This window comes from Lepisosteus oculatus, chromosome 1 (genome assembly GCF_040954835.1).
Source record: "Lepisosteus oculatus isolate fLepOcu1 chromosome 1, fLepOcu1.hap2, whole genome shotgun sequence".
Lineage (NCBI taxonomy): Eukaryota > Metazoa > Chordata > Actinopteri > Semionotiformes > Lepisosteidae > Lepisosteus > Lepisosteus oculatus.
Genome location: NC_090696.1, coordinates 76,577,476 through 76,597,059, shown reverse-complemented (window position 1 = coordinate 76,597,059; position 19,584 = coordinate 76,577,476). Strand labels below are relative to the sequence as shown.

The window sequence follows — 19,584 nt, the reverse complement described above, 5'->3', positions numbered from 1 at the left end:
GATGAAATTTAGGAAGCTTAGCAAATACATGTTTACAACCTGTCAGGTAAAAGCCTTTACTGTGATAAAGAAAACCGTGCTGTTTAAATGTCATTGATGGCAAATAAGAGTTGAATCTGTGATGCTTCCCCTCTTATGCTGAGAATCGAATTTTCCATTATACAGATTTTTTTGTTCCCGTACAGGGAACTGTCAGTATGAATGATAATACTGGACATGGTATACTGTGCTATTCTTGGAATATGAAGAAAAATGTTGTCCTCCCTGTTGAAATACACACAACCTTTTAGAGAAGTTTGTGGTAAGACTCTTTATTTTTAGGACTGAGGGTCCGACCCTCAGTGAGGGTCTGTTATACAGGGTCATGACATGAGGCTCATGTTATACAGTGGTGTCTGGAGTAAAGGAAGGTAGAGGGCAGCGTTCAGAGCCTGGTGATCTTTTATACAGTATCAAAGGTAGAACTGGGTGCAACACAATACTGAGAGCTTCATGTGGAGTGGCTCTGTCATCACAAAATGCAATTCTGTTTCTTATGTTTCAAATTCACCAGAATCATAAATCAAGACACAACGCATGGTGCAAATTCTGTATCTCACTGCCTTGTTATAGGAGATTTCTAACTATGTTGAGTGATTTAGGTAATGTTGAGAAACAAACATGAATGAATTTCACAGTGAATTGATATAGACTATAGTAATACGTCGTGGACAGTGTGCAAAATAGGCATATAAAGTTATTCTGTTCATAGAATGCTAGACTCAACCAATTAATGCTAACTCAACCCATGGTTTTGTGCAAAAATCGAATGCAATTTTTGATACTCCTTCTTATTTTGTTTTGTAATGATTTTGATTGTGCTCATTATAGTGGGATCTTAGCTCAGCCTAGGCACAAAGTTAGATTTCAGTTTGCACCAGACTGGCCCGTGTCATCTTCTGTGCTTTGTCCAGAGCAGGGGCCGCAGGCACAGCTGTCTCTCCTGGGCTGTGTTCACGGCCTCACAGGAGCTTCCCAGCTCAAACTGCCCCTTACCTCTTCAGAGAGTGACGCCGAGTTCCACTGCCTTACGCCAGATGTCCTGGCCTCCTGTTGCAGGAGAATCCGAGGATATCGAAGTTCCTGGCGGATTATTCCGCCAAACAGGGCTCAAGGACTGAAAGAACCCCAGCTATGGACAATCTGTGTCTTGTTCAAGGCAAACAGTGACAATCATTTTACATATTTTTTTTAACATGAGATGCAATTTTCCCCAGCTGGAAGAAAGGTTTTCTTTTGAGTAGAAGATCAAAGATACTTTTCAAGATCTTTCCAAATAAAGAAAAAGCAACAAAACAGTTATTGCTAAACTCAAAGTGTCAAGAGAAACTGGTCCACCAGCACTATCTACAGCAGTAAACTGGTTTTCCATATAACTCTACAATCCCAGCACTGAATAAGCCCAACAGTGCTTATCCTGGGACAAGATCATGCCCCAGTGTAGCGATGTGATTGTCTTATAAGTGAATATTGTCAGCTTGCTAATGGAACCAGTTAACCAAGTTCTCCAAGGCTGTCAGGTGCTCCTGCAATAAAGAGACCCAGAAAACCTACAGACGTGCTGGCCCTTCACACACGGTGTTGGACCACTGCCTTTTCGGTCATCAACCCTGAATATTATTTCATAATAAGACAACTTAACCTACACTTGCCAAAACTGATCAATTAGATCAATACAGATACTGGAGCACTCAGTCTGCGATCCTCCAGGACCAGAGACACATCCATTCATTACAACCATTACAAGGAAGACTAAAATATTTATGATTTAAATTAGATTTTTGTTTTAGACAAGAAAAAAAAAGTTTTCAGATTCACAGCTGAAAATTCCCTTACAGTGCATACTGTCTCAGCTCAGCTGTAATTTCCTTAGGGACAAGAATGGTTTTCCTTCAGTGTTTACAGCCACTTGCTTGGTGTTTTGTGTTTGACTTTGAGGTGGTTGGGCTTGGTATTCTGAAGTGCACTTGGGAGAATTCCTGAAGCTACGGTAAAACAAATCACCAGGGTTAAATCTGAGGTGGTGGGCTAACAGTTTTTCCCCTGAATGTGTGAAATTAAGGGTTGAAGAATGCTGAAGTGAAGATTATGTCCTGCAGCTACAGGATTTTTCTGGAGATCACAGTCATGTTTAGATCTGTAGAAAGATTGTGCACAGACTGCAACAGGATTAAAAGAGCTCCGCCTAGAAGACCAGCAGATTCCAAATTCTCTCTCTAATTTGGTACAAACTGTTTCATTTGAAATCCTCTGCCTACTAATACCTACAGTTCTTACACTGAATGTAAAGAATGAGAATTACGGTAACCTGATATTTTCTGCTTTTTACAAAAGCAAAAATTCAGAAACCTTACCAGGAATAATAATTAGGGGGCATTTATTCACACAGAGATCTGCGGGATTCTGGAACAAATTTCCCAGTCATTTTGTTGAAGTCAGTACCCTGGCTTCTTTCAAGAAAGGGCTGACTGTGAACCTTGGAGCTACTAACTACCAAAAAGAAGTCCTCCTCTCTTTTTCTTGTGCTCTTAAGTGTCTTTTAATGACAGATGGATATTATCTCATTATCTCAGATGTTATGCTTGTTAAAAAAAAATGATTCAATCAGGCATCTATGAATGCTTTAAGCTTTATTAGAAATGTACAAAAAATTGCTAAATATAACCAGGATAATCAAATAGAGCAAAACACCTTAGAAAACATTAGTATACTGTACTACCGATGAAAGGGCTTTAAATAACACTGCCCTAAAATCTAGGAAGCACAGGAAGAAATAAGGCTGCAAAATACTTTTAAGACGTTTAAAATAATACTGTATTGGCTTGCAGCTGGCTTTAGGAAGTTGTATTTTCTACATATTTACACCTCATTGGGTTCAAACTCAGCAGGCCTGATCTTCATTACAACAGATCTGATAGAGTACCACCATCCATGCCATGTGTACCAGATAATCCCGTTGTCGGAGACTGCAGTGTAGGGCCCCTTGTAGTAGTGGCCATTCAGGTTGACAGAGTGACATCTGGAGGAAACATGTGGAACAGCACGTCAGTAAAAGGCTGGTCAAGCCCACAGTTACTGGTACGCGCAAGCGTAACAAACCTAATAGTAGATTAAAAAAAACAAAAACGTTTTTCTTTTAAATCCTAAACCATACAACTGGGTCAATGTTGTATTCCACAAAAACACCACCAAATCTAAAACATCAAAACATCCTTAACAGAATGTTGCTTACCATGCATGTTAGAGGAATATATCCAATAAATACATATCCAACACTTTAATTGAAACTAACTTCGAAGGCAGCAAGGTTTAAAATGGAACAATAATATCAGCCATAGTTTCATTATATACTGTAGCTGCGTGAAAAAAAAATATCGAAAGCCATTCTCCGTCTTCACCGCGGGTGATCTTGGGGTTTCCTGGTTATGTAATTGCTGAACTGTATTCCGTGTACTCATGCCTGAAGCGGGATACTGCATTCCCAGTTTAACTTTGATCATATTAGTATTTGCTTTATGTACTTAGTGACAATAAGCAGTCATGCAACAGAACTCCCACAGCTGCCGTCTACTGCACAGTGCCAAATACCTGTTGAACCACCAGCCAGCCGTGTCCTCCTGAGCGCAGCTGCCCTCGTAGCGGTCGTTGTCCCTGTCGTAGGTGCTGAAGTTCATCCCGTTGTGACCCGCCCACCTCGGGGTGGTACCTGCCCGACAGCGAGTCCCCCGCCGTCCCGGAGTATTCCCCGAAACTGAGCCGGTACAAGCTCTGAGGGAACAGCCGCGCACAACCAACAAGCTTCGCAGAGCACAATTCTGGACGACTCGCTTTATGGCAACAAAATCGTGCTGAGGCTTATCGGCGACAGCGGACCGACAGCTTCGGAACACCGCTGTTCGCCACTGCACGGGACATGCTGGTGTCTGGATATAAATATCCTGTGATCCCTTTCCTCACCGTACTTCAGGTTATTGGTTTCTGAAGCATGAACACGAACAGGGTGCTGAGCCATCTCAGTAACCTAGGTGCCTTTTCCCAGTCCGAGCATGTCAAATAGCATTTAATACACACAATGTCACTTTCATGAAACAAACGCATCCGTTGCTGTTGTTCAGGTGGTAGAAGCTGATTGAGAGGTGGAACTGTGTTTAGAAATATCACCTGGTTAAAAGTCATTGACTAAAACCAGTGGTGCTACTTTACTGTACTGGGAAATCTTCATACTGTATAAAAATTGTATGTAATACCCTCCGAACGCAGAGCCACATACAAGGGGAAAGAAAAACCCTGATGTACTTCATCGCACCATGACAGGTCTTATCACAACTGCCTGTCATCTGTTTGCAGAGTTGCTCTGCTTCGTGTGTCACTTTCTCCCGCAGTCAGAGTGCAGATGTTTCATCCATGCTTTTCCAGCCCTGCTCTCAGCGATGGAGTGACCTGGGAGTTGAAGAGCTGACTCTGAGAAGTCATCCTGATTTGAAGAGCTGATTGTGGGCAGTACGCAAACCTGTAAGGCTTTTCTCCTCCTGTGCTCATTTATTCTGGGTTTACCTAGATAAGCCACTGAGAACATATCCTTATTTATTGAAAACACAGCCTCTACTGGAGCGACATGAATGAAGGGCCTTGCTCTGGGGAACAACAGCCACTGCCCAGCTGAAACTGGACCCACAGCCCTCTGGTCCAGAGCCCTGACCACTGTCCCTTGCTGTAGTGGCCACAGCAGCTTTCTAGCAGGACTAACAGATGTTTGAACCAAAGACAAAACAAAACGGAAGAGTCCTTCATGAGAGACACCTCCCACGTCTCTGGTATCCCATTACATGAAAAGCAGACATTGTCCCTCACTCCTATAATAACTTTCTGGCATGTGACAGATATTCTGTATGTTTGCAACTTAAAATATTTTGTCTTCCCATACAGAACATTACATATTTTTCCAGGAATATACTGTATGTAGCGTTTTCAAGATCCCCCCCCCCCAAGATATTAAATAGCCATACAACAGGGTTCGTGTTTGTAAAGTGTCTGTCCTGTGAGCAAGCATTTTTCACTTTGTCATCTTACTACACTACAATAAATACATAACTAGGCTCACTGATAGAAAAGCCATTAGTGCTGTGAACCCTTTGTTTCAGCATTTGTCCTAAATTTTCACTCTCTGCTGAATCCTACTGGGTTTTAGCTACCAACCTATTCCAATCATCTCCCTGCTCCAGTTTCTCCCTGCTCCAGAAATGATCTTTTTGATCTATAATGAGGTTAAATAGTAGAGAAGTATCATTTTCCATACCTGTTCATCTCCGACTTTAAAATTCCTATAGATGGCAAACCTCTGGTCACCTTCAAAGTCGATCATGTTAATTCTCAGATTGTAGTTTCCTAGGAGACAAGCACGCGATGGTGTCTTACTGCTGTGCATTTAAAAAAGAAGCTGAGGGAATGTAAAAAACAGAACCTGCATACTCATATCATGGCACGCTTTTCCTTCAGGTGGGAATAGGACACAGTGTTCGGACAGGCAGTGTGGACAAGACAACTGTAAGCACAATGAACTTCTTATTGTGGCAGAAAAAAAACAAACACGTACTATATCACAGTTTCAAAGAACCCAAGCAGGTCCAATAATCGAGTGCATTGCTCCGGTAGCTGAAACCTCATCCCCTGTGGGGACAATACCAGCGCTCAATATCCTCAAGGGCATCAACAATGTCAGCCCAGAAAGAGCAGAGAACCCAAACCAGAGGGCCGAAGAGTCCACTGGGTGGAAGCACATTCACAGGCAAGAATAGGAGGTTATGAACAACGATGTGTCTCGTTTTAGCTTGGCATCAGTGTGAATCTGCGTCTTGCAGTGGAGGCATGTGGGTTGATGTCAGACGGAGGAGGAATAAGCTCGTTCAGATCTGCGCCCCGGGCAGCTGCTGGGGTGAAGAAGGCACCCACTCTACAAAACGCCTGGCCTTTCACAACACGCGACGTCATCCGGCAGCAGGAGACATGCAGGGAACCAGGCCAGAGTCACCTTTGGCCCAGATGAACATTTACACGTGGTCTTAACCAGCACTGGGACAATGATCGCCCGAGAGAGAAACACTGCGAAATCGCGGAGAGACGGTGTGAGACTAGAGGTTCCACTCCCAAGCAACTCGTGCGCAAGCTGTTCTGAAAGCAAAAGAGCAAGTTATGAAACTGGTCTTGTCTTTAATGTATAACTCTGCCCGCATCCCACCCTGATCGGACACTCACTTCTTCCCCGGTTAGAATCACGGCGAACTGGAATCTACCCTCATAGCACAGGCTGGAGATGGGACCTGTGGTCACACACAGTAGTTGCTAAATTTTGCTCTTTTGTTCTTGATGTTGAAGACACACACAGACAATCTCCAGGACACATATCCTCTTTGAAACAAGAGGGGTCAAATTCTCAGAACAACAAGTTACCAACAAGTAGGGCCCATTCTCTCAGAAAGTGCAGTTTTGTATTCGTGTAACAATCATATAAAGTTATCTTTTTTTATAAGCTTTAATAATTGTAATGGAATTTTCTTTTAAATTCTAAAAATTTTCCTTAACAACTGGGAAAAACTGTTAAAAGACTTTTAGTTGAAACCAATATTAATGACCTGTATGGTCGCAGGAAATAATTAGCATGTCTGATGACAGACATCGACAATCTTTAATCCCCAGATGTTGCAAATCCAGCTAAGGAAATCGTTTACTAACAGAACCGAAGGGGTGAATTAGGTGTGCACCTGTGGTTACTGTAGATTAACGGGGTAACTTTAATGTTACCTCAGCGCTCTATCGATTAAAAACGATGCACTGTTAGAACGTCTTCTTAGGAATTATTGAAATGAACTGCTGTGTATAATAATTTACCTTGCACTCACCTTGGGAGGTTAAGGAATGCAGTTTGTCGTTTCCTAACCAGAATTCTCCATCTGCAGAAAGCGTGTTTCCAAAGCCTTCTTTATAGTCTTTCCAGGGTCTAGGTTAAAACACAGCCAGCACAAAACCCGGAATCAATCTTAAATCTGTCTGCCTACAGTATGTGGAAAACAACATCGAAAAGACTATTTCTTATTTTCCGCTCTTTTGTAATCGCGATCCTCTCGCCCTGGTGTGAGATGTGCGTGTTTGTGTTGAGGAGCGGGGAGGTCCCAAGCACAGTTTGATGGCGAAGGGTAGCTCAAGCTCAGGGTGTTCCCAACCTGTTGAAGGACTCGCTGCCGTCGGTGCGTCTCTGGACCACAGCCCAGCCGCCTCCCTCGCTCATGTCGCAGTAGACCAGGAAGTCGGACGGAGACCGAAGGGGTTTAATCCGGTAGAACCCACTCCTCCTGTTCCCGGCGTTGAAGACCTGGGCACAGTCTGAGCACGGGTTTTAAATAAAACACATTTAATTTTAAAAAAAAAATTATTGTTTTTTCATTGGTTTATGAAGTCGTGAACACCTGAAGAAGGCTCCCGACACCTGAAGAAGGCTCCACGGCCGAAACGTTGTGTTCTCTTCTTTTTTTCAGCATGGAATAAACCTAATACTTGTTCCTTTGCAGCCTACGCATGCTGACGCAGCTACCCACCTTCATTGGTTTATTACAAGCTATAATAATTAAGGGATACAGGAGGCGTAGAGTAAAGGAGCCCCTATTGCTGGGACATTGAAGAATTTTACAAAACAGCACACGCAGAACATTGTCGGACTGAAAAGGTTTGTTATGTGCAGGTGCGTGCAATTGTTAAGAGACGGTTTATGGCATATCAGATCTGTTAAAGCGGCTAATTAATCACCTTTAAAAATAAATATAACGTATAATGAATGTTTCACACATATCAGAAAATCAGGCGACTGAATTAATTTACAGCCACTGGTAATTACATTTTAACCTAGATAGCCATAGTGGTGTAATAGGCGGCTAATTCTTCGAATAAGATGAAAAGGCATATTTTTAAAAATGATCAAACCTAACACTGTTTCAATACACGCATCTTCAGGTGCGAAGATTCGCACACATGTCTGTGCTTACTAAAACCACAGGCTAAATGCGGCCAGACATGTGAAAATATCGATTTAAACCATGCCTTGACAACTCGTAAGTTATCGCAGGTGACGATAACTTCTATTATACAAAACAATATCAAAAAGATGCATTTATAATTCGTACGCATACGCAGTCATATCCGTACTGATGTTTACAAAGATGGAATAAGATCTTTTTGTTCAGTAGAGCAGATCTTCTGAGTGATTAAATAATTCCAATTTCAGCACTTCAGTTATTTCCTAACATGGAAACCACACCTAATATGCCATTATTCGGTGATTAGACCTTTCCTGAAGTGCGGTGGCGACTACTCCAGCTAAGCTGACGCGAGAATCACACCAGTTTCTTGGAGAACAGCGCAAAATCAAACAAAACCACCATTAGTGGTGGTGGAGGGGAGTCCCCATTACCTGTAAAGCGCTCTGAGTGGAGTGTCCAGAAAAGCGCTATATAAGTGTAAGCAATTATTATAATTATAATTATAATTATTATTATTAAGACAAAACAACAACACGCAGCCACGTCTTTCCAGTGGTTGCGCCCTTATCTGTCTAAAACAGACAGGAGTGTTCTGGTTTTCTCCAGAAGAACGATACTGAGATCCGGGTAGCGGATGGCGGATATCTCTGCTCCCCGCCGCGGCGTGGAGGAGCCGAGCCCCAGACCTGCGAAGCCCGCCTGTCCCGCTGGGTTCGGGCTCTGCTCGGCCGCCCTGTGCTGCCGCTGGCCGCGGAGCTGCTCCACCTGCAGCTGCTGCTGCCCGATCCGCTGCTCCAGGGCCCGCACCTGGGCTCTCAGCCTCCGCCGCTGGCCGGGGCAGTCCTCGGGAGCCTGGGGGCGCAGCGAGGGAAGAGACAGGACAGACAGCACCGGCTGAAACCCGGCCTCTCCCCCCCCGGCCATTGCGAGGCGCCAGCGCTGGGAGGGGGAGGGTCGGAGTATTTATGAGGCGAGACTTATTACTTAACTGATCTAAGCATCATCAAAGACCCCACACACCCCAGCTACAGACTGTATGACCCTCTACCGTGTGGAAAACGGTACCGGAGCATTTGGGCCCGGACTACCAGACTCAGAGACAGTTTATACCCCCGCACTATCAAACTGTTAAACTCCCAGCCTCTCTCACCTATGACCTGAACTCACAGTGCCTTCTTTCTTACCAAAAACTCAAACACACATTGAAATCTACCTCTACCTCACATGTCAAAAGGCTCACTCCCCATCATTTTCTATCCTTTTATTTCGATCTGTTGATGCATGTTTTTGCACATCTGATGTCGTTTTGCACACTGCCTGTTGTCTCTTTCTTTTCTTATACAATTGTATTGTTGTTTTTTTGTACTACTTATCGTGTGAGAGCTGGCTAAATAGCATTTCGTTACACCATATACCTGTAGATGAGTATAATGACAATTAAACTTGAACTTATTACTGAACTGCGATTGTATTTTGAAGTTGTGGACCCGCGGCGACAGCACAAACATGCCCAGAATCAAAAGTCTCGCCCTGCTAGCGCTACAAATAACGGCGAGCACGGCGACACCGATCATAATAATAAAATAAATATTAGTCACTTTTAAAACAGACTTCAGCTACACTGTAATGTGTTCCAATGCAAAGGGAAATGGGTAAAAAGTGTGTGATTTATTAGAACATTTTGTGCAAGCAGAAACCTTTTCCTGCTTCGGTTTCGGCTTGTGTGACTGCCTGTGCTAACCACATGTTATTGTTTGCGCGTAACAGCCTTCTTTTATGTAACTTTTTTTTTTTTCTCCGTGAGACGCTTCTTTTATTCCACAGCAAGCGACCTGCCCCGGGAAACCGGAAGCCTGTGGATGGGCTCAGTGAGGGCCCTCTGCCCGCTGGGAACACAAGGTTTCAAAAGCGCTCCACCTGGTGGCTACTGTCGGTCATTGCACGCAGTTTCCTTATTGTGAAGCGTTTAAAATAACCCTGTACTAAAACCACCATCCAAACGCACGTTGGGAACACTGGGTATTTTGACCTAAGCAATATTGTACACACCTGTGTCTATGGAATGGCACATATGACCTATTATTACTTATATACGTTATTGTAAGACAGTCCAAGAGCAAGTCATGACAGGACACCGAGAGTATGCATGGAAAAGGGTTTTGAAGGGAGCGCTGAAGGTGAAACACGGTCTTCTAACTTTTCAGCAACTATATAATTAAGTAAATGAAAAACGAAAATAAAAGAGCAGATGAAAAGGTTGTGGTAAAATGTAAGAGATCTTTATGGCATTATGAATAGAGAGCTCATTTCCTAAGATGCTCTTGGACAGAACTACATTCAGACACAATATTGAAGGGAACAAGCAGGTACAAAGTCTGTTTAAAAACTGAATGGCAAGCATAAAATATAAAGTAAAAAAATATTCAAAAAAAAACAGACTTAGACAAAGCCAAATCCGAGGTTTATGTACCCAAAATCTCTGAAAATGAAAAAAAACTGACTACTGATGATAGTCTGGAGGATAATTTATACTTTTTAATGTCTGTTACTTACCGACACACATAAATTCCCAAAGAAAACCATTCCCAACGCAAAGGGCCAAAATATTTTCATTTCTGCCCCCTTCCAGTTCTTCTTGAAATTCTGCAATTCTCGGTCGTGGTGGTTTCACGAAACTGTCTTGCTGGAGCTGCTTTGAAGACGAGATGTTCCTCTCTGCAGCTGCCCGGCTCTTCTCTCTGGCTGGAGAACAGCTGGGCTTCTCCCCCGAGTCCAGAACGCTCCGACCCCCCCACTCCAGCAGTGTGGATACGAGGGTGAGTCAGGGGGGAGGAATGCTGGGACTGTCGGGATAAACACCATCGCACTGCCACTCTTTAGGAAATCAAGCAAAACACAAGTGTAACATGAAAATAGTGTACAACTCTACTCCCGAAAAGCTCTCAGAAAATGTTGCTATGAACTGAAGTTACTGTGTAGCGTACACAGTCTACTCCAGTAAACAATATACAGTATGTTACTTAGGAAAATAAATCTTTACACAGTAGCATGTTGTGTCACTGTTTTTTTATGGTTAAATTAAGCCACAGCCTTGAGGAAACACTAGGTTGTTATTGAACCATATATATTCAAGCTAGCCTTTTCTTGACCCTACATCCCATGACATCCAAAGACATCCTATTCGCTGTTTTGAGGGACACTGCTAAGACACTCACTGCCCCTGAAGAGCTCCAGGTAGATACAGCACAGCTCTGTCACAGGGCTGACAGTAAAAGCACCACTTCAAGAATGCAGCAGAACAAGCCACTACCAACCAGGGTGAAGCACACTTCTTTCTGAATTCAAGTCTCGGTCAAGCAAGTATAGGTATTGCAGAACAACTGTTTGTTAAAGGAGAATTAAAGAAAACACCCGAAAGACGTTAAAACACTTCAACAAGTAGATCGACTGGAGATCTTTTCTGGCTTCAGCACTCTTACTGCAAGTCATGTTTAAAAAACGTCACACTACGCAATCACAAGAAAGACACTCTGGACTCCGGCACCAGGAGGCTGTGCTGGTCAATAGGGATCACATAAGTGTCTCCTGTGTGCTTGTGACCTCTGTGATGGACTTGTTCCAAGGCCAGCGACCTTCCGTGAGCCCTGTGCGTGTCCGTTCAACGGGCTTTCAACTCCTACTGCGTCCCGCCTGCCCGAAACAAAGTCTCTGGGGTGCAGGGCGTACAAAAACAAGTCCAGATTTACAATATTGTGAAATTTGTCAAGGCTGGGGGAAAAAATCTCCATGCAAAATTAAATATGTCGATAAATCAGGGAGAGGGGCGCTAAGCAGGGGAGCTGTTGTATCGTCCCTTGGTCATTTTTTTGTTTTGTTTTTTAGGTACCACCCTCTCGATTAGCATAACGAGAAACGGATAACGCCGGGGTGAAAGCCAAAGAGGAAAGAAAAATAGCCTAAATTAGACTTTTACGCAAGGAGGTCGCCGCGGCGATAGTCCGAGGTGGGGTGAAAGTTTGGTGCATGTCATACCGGGACAGCAAAGAGAGGAGCTGGAGGGCTAACTGGGATTAAAGAGCGCGGCAGCGGTCTTTGTAGTGCATCGAGCCCGGCTCGCGGTGCCAGCAGCTCCCACCGTCCTCCTGCGCTCTTCCCGGCACGTTCCAGCCCGCAGCGCCTAGCAACGTGACCCCGCACAACCCCTCGTCACCTTCCGAGCAAGCAAATAGGCCCGGCCACCCGTTCACAGATACCTTGGTAGCGTCAGGATTGCCGTTGTGTGTGTGTGTGTTTTTATCACTTGAACGCCTCATGAGGTGTTTACTGGAGCTCTCTGAAGGCGCAGTGAATAACCGGCCCCGAGTCTCCCGTGTTGGCCAACTGGTCGCTATTGGTAACGGTGTATCCCTGCGCTTGCTCGCTTCAAACAGAAGAAAACATGGCGGCCGAGCCAGTGCGACTGCTGGCCTGGAGGCGCCGGGAGCTGCTATTGTAAATCGGCTCAGTCGAGGCGGGTTTTAAAACGAGCGTTAGTGCCCCCCCCACCACGGAAGGATAGAAAAGGAGCCCCCCCCCCCCGCCTTCCGCGTCGTGGATTAGATGGTTTCAGGTCCGGACGAAGGTATCAGGAGTCCGTGAGGTAATGCGTCCTGACGGGACTCTGGCTCGGCTTGTGTTGTGTTGTTGAGGAATGAAAGTGGGGGAAACGGCGAGGCAGCGGTGCGCAAAGGCTTTGTGATACAAGGACCGTGTGCGCTTGTGTAGCAGCGCCGTGCAGGCTTGCTCCTGCGGGAATGTGGGAGAAGGATTGGACCGGGGCTCTGGCGGTGGCTGGCACCGGGCTGCCCGGGGGGCTCGGCGCGTCTCTGCGGGCTTGCGGTCCTCCTCGGCTCTCGGTGCGCTGAGCCAGCCCTGGCTCCTGGCTTTAACTGGGATAGGGTGACAGCTGCCCAGCCCCGGCACGTCGGGCTGCTGCTGTTTGAGAAGAGACCCCGAACACCCGTAGACGCGCCGGGCCTGCGGGACCAGACCGGACCGGACCGGGCTGGACCGCCCCGGGAGGGAGCTCCCAGTGACGGACACAACACGGGCCGCCGCTTGGGTCCGTGTGGCAGCCCCCCCCGTGTCCCAGCCCGGCGGTTGTGGCGCTGCAGCTGCCGTTTCGCCCTTAGAGGTCTCCGGCCTGTCTCTCTGCTGCCCGCCGGGTCTCCACGGCAACCGGCCCCCGCCGCCGATATCGCAACACAACGAGCCCGCGGCCCAGCTGCCCGCCGGGCAAACGGAGGCAAAACCGGGGGGTTTGGGGTTTGGGGGACCTAAGGGTCATTTTAAATCGCTTGTTAAAACACTCCAGCGGTCCGCGAGTCGGAAAGAAACGGTCTCTGCGAGTTCACCACCTCCCCGGCGCTGAAAGCGGGCCCGGACCGCCGCGCTGGCCGGGACGCGGCTTCGGGGCGCTTGGTGGCGGGCAGGGGAGGGGCGGGCCGGGCCGGGGGGTGTGCAGGTGGGAGAGGGAGGGGGGCGGCGCTTCTGCGGTTTTTGCCGGTAAAAGTAGCGGGTCTTTTCGGCGCGGAGCTTTCTCCTCCTCCTCCTCTTCCTCCTCCTCTCCCTGAGCAAACTGTCGTTGCTCAGTGCGCCCCCGGCCTGGAGAGAGCAGCGCCTCTGGTAGCAGGTGTCCCCCAGAAACCTGGCCTGAGCGCCTCGCCGTCACCCGGGTGCCGCAGGTAGGCTGGACTGGTCGGATGTGTTACCTGGGCTGAAGCGGGGATGCGGTCCTACCGCTTCTTCCTGCTCTTCTGGGGGGGACGACTTAGTGGGCTGTTTTCTGTGCATTTCCCTTGGCAGCGCAACCTGAGTATGGCGTAGGCGAGGGCGGAGGGGTTAAACCCCCCCCCAAAAAAATCTAAGTTTCACTTTTTGAATTCCGTCAAAGTTCTGAATCGTTCAAAATCGGCTGCAAGCAGGTAGCTGTCTTGACAGGTGAACCGCCTGGCTTTTGACTCGGCCGGTATGGGATCCGTTTCGTGGGGCCGAATGCGTGCGGTCTCGGCGGATTTCACTTGCGTGGGCTGGACTTGCAATCCGTGTGTTCTGGCGTCGTTCCCACGCAGAGCTGGCTTAGCCCCGTGTTCATCCATTCAAACCCCCCCCCCCCCTTCATTTGAGGCGCGTTGCTTTGCAGGAGGTGTGCTTTTCACCCGTCCTTCTGGCTTGAAACGCTGGCTGTTACTGTGCATTATGTATACTGTATAGAATCACCTGTTGTGTAGCTGTTGTGTTCAGGGCAGTCTGTTACCAGAGGGTTTAGTCGTCGTCAGGAGGTTTGATACGGTTGAGTTTTTTTTTTTTACAGGTGGGAACTGCGTTGTTATCATGATCGTTTTTTTTTTCCTTCTGGCATTTGGACCAGCCGGCTGGGTGAAGGGATTTCGGGGATATAAAGCACTTGCACCTACGAAGTTGTAGGATGTGTCCAGCAGCCGTCTGAAATACCTGTAACGGAGAAGTTTGTCGACGCCTGGCGCTCAGCTTGCGCGTCGGAGGTGAACCCCCCGCCCAGTGGCTGCGGGCTGTTGGGACTCTCCTGCTGGGGGCTAATGGGCTGGGGTTCTTGTGTGCTGCGCAGGTGGCCATTGGAGCGAGAGAGACATGGCGACAGGAGGGGTCCCCTTTGACGACGACGGCGTCGATGACCAGGAGCTGCCCAACTGGAGCATCAGTAACGGGAGCCTGGATGACCGGCTGAACAATATGGTAAGCCTGAATAATGCATTTTCGCCAGATGATTTATTTATCACGCGCCTGACTTGGCCGTGGAAACCGCGGCCTGAGCTGACCCGTGTCGTCATGAAGGTTTTTCCTTTCAGCACAGTTGTACAGAGTACTGGTGTTCTCATTTGGTGGTTCATTCGGTCCCTTTTGACGTGTGTGTGTGTGTGAGGAACAAGAAGGTCAGGTGTGTAGTTTAGGCTGTGATGTATTGCTTATGTTGAAAGGACATTTCAGTTAAATGGTTTAGAATCCTGCTTTTAAGCCTGTTTAAGACTGATGTGTGACACAAGCTGTAGGTGTTTTGCTTTGCTGGATAGTAAATGTTAACGTAAAATAACTATTAACAGTGCCCAGACAGTTTACCTTCATTCATGTTACTTTGCTTTCTTTTAAGAATGTGCTGCACCTGCTATATATACACCTGCAAAGGCTTCACCTCGTCTAAGTGGAAGTGTTTGGTTACATTTCATAATTTATTAGTTCCTGTAATGTCTGTGTTATTGGAACTATTTTGGCATTCTCTAGGGTTCACCACCACATTTACTGCCATATAAATAACTCTCTGCCACCTTTGGTAATTATGGGGAAAAAAAAACATTTAAAATATTGTTACCTATGCAGTTTACTTTTGTTCCTAACTGGAGTTGCTGATTTGGTTCATTGATTGGTGTTGCTGAGTAAATCTTCTAATTGAATTAATAATGTATTATGTGCTATGCAGAGTTAATGGTTGTTACAAATTAAGGTATTGCTTTCCAATATCCAATTTTATGATGGTTATTCCAGGATCATGTTTAATACTTCTGTAAATAAGAATTAGATTTGTTTTTTGTACATGTTTGTCTAGTCCATTGATTAAAAGGGCAAAACAAGTGAATGAAAGGTAGGAAAGTAGCATTTTGTTTTCTCTAATTCTACCTGACCATAAAACTGCTCCAGCAGGAGCCTTGTATTCAGACATTTGTAGCACAGCAGAAGTACTTCATAGTTTGCCTTTTTTTAGACCTTGCATATATGTTCTTTATATTGATAAAAACAGTTAATAATCAAACTTTGTTCTGTTATCTAGAAGCTGAGACTAATGACGTTGAATACTTTTTAACGGTTAAAATATAACCACTGTAGCGACTCTTAAATGGTCTTGACTGACAAGGCTGCAGCCTCGCGGGCTGTTGCAGAACACAACTCTCATGAGCCGTAATGAATTTATTTCAGGCCCTAGATAATGTTTTACAGAGCTTGTGCTATTTGTATGTGTCGTACAAGTGGAGGCAGTCAGCCCACAATGGAGGTCTACGTGTGAAAGGTGAAGATGCGTGTTGCTGCTCTTGATTAGGATGGCTCTGTTTGGCCTGTTACTTGCATCTTTATTTCAAACAAATGTTTTCCTTATAGGATTGGGGCGTGCAGCAGAAGAAAGCCAACAGGTCTTCGGAGAAGAACAAGAAGAAGTTGGGTGTTGCTGAAAGCCGGTTAACCAACGACATCTCGCCAGAGTCTACTCCTGGCGCTAGTCGGAGACGGGCAAGAACGCCCCACTCCTTCTCCCATGTGAAGTACGCCACCCAGATGTCTGTTCCTGAGCAAGCAGAGCTAGAGAGACTCAAGCAAAGGATCAATTTCACGGATTTGGATGAGGTGGGTGAAGCCGAATCGGAGGATTGGTAACTGTAAGAGGCGGAAATCCATTGTTCGCTTTTGATATTAGTAAAAGCGCTCGTTTACATCATGACATAATGTCCTGGTAAGGCAGCTTTGAAAGACTTGAACAATTTAAGTTGATTCAGATTTTTTTTTTGTGTGTAGCTCTGTAGTAGTATTCTAACGGCGAGCTCTCGTTTCCAGAGGAGCATTGGGAGTGACTCGCAAGGCCGAGCCACAGCTGCAAACAACCAAAGGCAAGTCGCCGAGAACAAAAAAGCGTTCAACTTCTTGCCCCTGCACGTCAACACTAACAAAAGCAAGGAAGTCCCTGCCTCTGCTGGCAAAGACGGGAAAAGGCAGTCCCCAGGCAAAGACCCGTCTGCATCGGTTCTGAGCAAAGATCCGTTTCAGGGGGACCAGGGATCTCAAGCGGAAGATGGCAGGGGAGAGCCTGGAATGGACAGTAGTCAGGTAGGTTTTATCGTACTGGATTTTTAGTGTTTCTGTAAAAATGTTTTTTACATGAACAAAAAGACTAAAGAGGAACTTGGCACCTTATTGAACTTTTTCATTTTATAGAAGTTCAGATGGGTACCCAGGCAAAAAGCTTCAGTTTTTTAAATCAAAATACTGTTGTATTCAAAATGGCGGTTATGACGGATTTCTAAAGTTTTTGAGGAACCGAGTTCATTAAGTACGTCATTGCTCAGAGATGTCAGCGTGCTTGTATGTTTAAAGTTTATTTAAGCCTTTAAATCATATAGCCTATATATTAATTTAAACCTATATCCTATAGAACATCTATAGGATGTAATGCATATGGAGGGGAATGTGACAAGAAAGGCTGTGTAGATTTAGATTTACTTTTACTTTAGATTTACTTTAGATTTAGATTTACTTGCAAATTGAGTCCCTTATTCACATGACAGGCAGAGTTAAAAAATAAAATGTAATCAAAATCTCGTTCTGCTCACTTTAAGGTGCGTGTTGTAGGTGTGCTATTCTTTATAAAGATTTGCTTAAAATTCGTGTCCTAGTCTTGTTGCCCACAAATTGCAAATTAAAAATGGGTGTCTTTTAAAAAGGGGAATTGACTACTGGTTTTGGAATTTGGCCAGTGTAAATCGAAAGTTTTGATGCCCTAGGCTTTGTGCTTTATATATTTTCCTGTGGTTATGGGCAGAACAGACCTTTAATTTGGTAGGGAGTGGTTCAATGCAGTTTTAAGGTCTCATTGTGTGACCAGCCTTTGTTGGTGGTAACAAGATCTGGGAAGAAAACAATTGCTTGCTGTTGTAAAAGCTGTGTCTGTTACCACGCTCAATGTTGCTGTTCCTAAAGAAGTGATATTCTAGCAAAAAGGTGCTATACACAATCCAAGCTGGTTTTGTGTTCATGTAAACAAACACTGACCACAGATAAATTTTATTGGTGCTCAGAGGAATATTTGCATATGATGGAAAATTAAAAGTAACTGCTTCAGCTTCTTTTACTTGGGTTGTTTCATATGCTTCGAGCTGTGCTATATTCATAACTGTCACAATATGCCCATCTTAAGATAGACTAATGACTCCCTTCATGTTAAAATTGTTTTTGAATTGTCCACATTCATAAGGACAAGTCTGCATTTGTGAAGTTAAAAACCAAGTTGGAGAGGCCAGTGGTATCTTTTCCTGCTAACATTTAGAAACAAACGTTTATGCTCTGCTTCGATGTAACAGCCATAGTATATGCCTAACTGGTAACGTTGTAGTACTGCTGCGAGTTTCTGCATACCTGTTTTTTGGTACTTGATTGTTAACTTCTGACTGTGTGATCAGGACTGTTGACCGGTCGGTTTGTAACAAGTACTGATAGGAGCGCTTAGTGTTCTGTAGTACTAACCTCTTGTTTATTAAATATAGATGTGGTCAGCCCCTCACAAACATAATAGTGAAGCCCTGGAACAAAAAATGGAGTGGCCAGTTTCTTGAATTTAACATAAACTACATGTCTACTGGAATAGAGAAGGACCTGATTCACGAATTCTCGCTATTTAAATCTGCCTAAAATACTGCTTCAAGCTGAGCCATGAAACATGGTGACAAGTTTACAAATAGAAAACAAAGTGCAGTCATGGGCAATTAAAAAGGAAGCTTCTTCACGCAAAGCTTCAGATGTCTGGCTGCTGTGCTGTGCTGGTGGAGCTGGCGCTGCAGGCAGGATGTGATTCTAGTGTCACTGAGCATTTTGCAGACAAAATGGGATCTGCATTTGTGCTTAAATGTGACTCGTGTACATGCTTATGTAGACTGACTAACATGAATACATTGGGGAATGTCTCTGTGGTTCGAATCATCCACATCTTGTCAAGCAACAATTATTGCCCACTGTTGACGTCTTTTAAAAAAGACTTAAGAGGAATCAGCTGATGTTTGCTGTTCAACAGTATCTTAGAGTACTATTACTTTGGGGTAAGTATGTATTAGTCTATGCCTTGTCAATATTGCAGAGTAAATGCCTAGATCTGTGGTGACCAACTCTGGGCCTCAGTTCTGTGGGGCTTTTAGGAACACGGAAAAGTTTCTTCTTGTCCAGTTAAGCAAATATGAAGTTCAGGTAGATGACTAAGGGCACAGGTGGAAAGAAGCTCTTCTGATCCTCTGTGACTGGAATTGTGCACTTGTGGCCTAGATTGTATCCATGCTGTAACTTCTCATTTTGAAAATATAAAAAGGCAAGTTATTGTAGAAAAAAAGGATCATACTTAGCGATCAGCATTCAATGGAAAAGGGGGAAAAAAAGTTTAGTAACATTGAACACTGCAGTGCCCAGTGATTCCGTTGTAAAGCCACCTTTATTTGACTTTTCACTGTGAAATTCTTAACTTGCTCCTAATGCAGGAAATGACATGTTTGCAGGAAGCTACTTGGATTTTAAAGCAGTTATGACTTTCCTGTGCTTGTTTCTTCAATAAGATTTGAAGTTTTGTTTTGAAAGGTATATGCCAGTTTTTGGAGGTGGAGTGGAGGATGCTAAATTTACAAATACAAATGAAGCACAGAGCTGGTGAAATCTTGCGAACTATGCAAGTTACTTTTTGTAATCTAGCTGACACTGAACT

General features: G+C 45.0%; 2 protein-coding genes across 13 annotated transcripts in view; one reads left to right on the top strand and one right to left on the bottom strand.

Annotated features, from left to right (window-relative positions):
* Positions 1–2,654: 2,654 nt before the first annotated feature.
* Positions 2,655–11,701, bottom strand: fgl1 (fibrinogen-like 1). The gene is given in 9 exon segments (XM_069193390.1): positions 2,655–3,058; positions 3,628–3,732; positions 3,734–3,807; positions 5,336–5,424; positions 6,936–7,033; positions 7,257–7,416; positions 8,753–8,918; positions 10,620–10,940; positions 11,546–11,701. Coding segments are annotated over 8 exon segments (912 nt in total). The 5' UTR covers positions 10,680–10,940; positions 11,546–11,701; the 3' UTR covers positions 2,655–2,898.
* A 774-nt stretch (positions 11,702–12,475) lies between these two features.
* The window catches only part of pcm1 (pericentriolar material 1), a 31,762-nt gene continuing 24,653 nt past the window's right edge, over positions 12,476–19,584 (top strand). For 6 of the 12 annotated variants that reach the window (XM_069193375.1, XM_069193370.1, XM_069193361.1 and 3 more), the window contains exons 1-4: positions 12,476–12,705; positions 14,692–14,819; positions 16,233–16,475; positions 16,683–16,952. In XM_069193375.1, the coding sequence (XP_069049476.1) occupies positions 14,715–14,819; positions 16,233–16,475; positions 16,683–16,952 (618 nt within the window). In that variant the 5' untranslated portion in view covers positions 12,476–12,705; positions 14,692–14,714. Of the gene's footprint in view, positions 12,706–13,651; positions 13,790–14,691; positions 14,820–16,232; positions 16,476–16,682; positions 16,953–19,584 lie in introns of those variants that run through there. The other 6 variants (XM_069193377.1, XM_069193382.1, XM_069193380.1 and 3 more) reach the window with 2 other exon arrangements.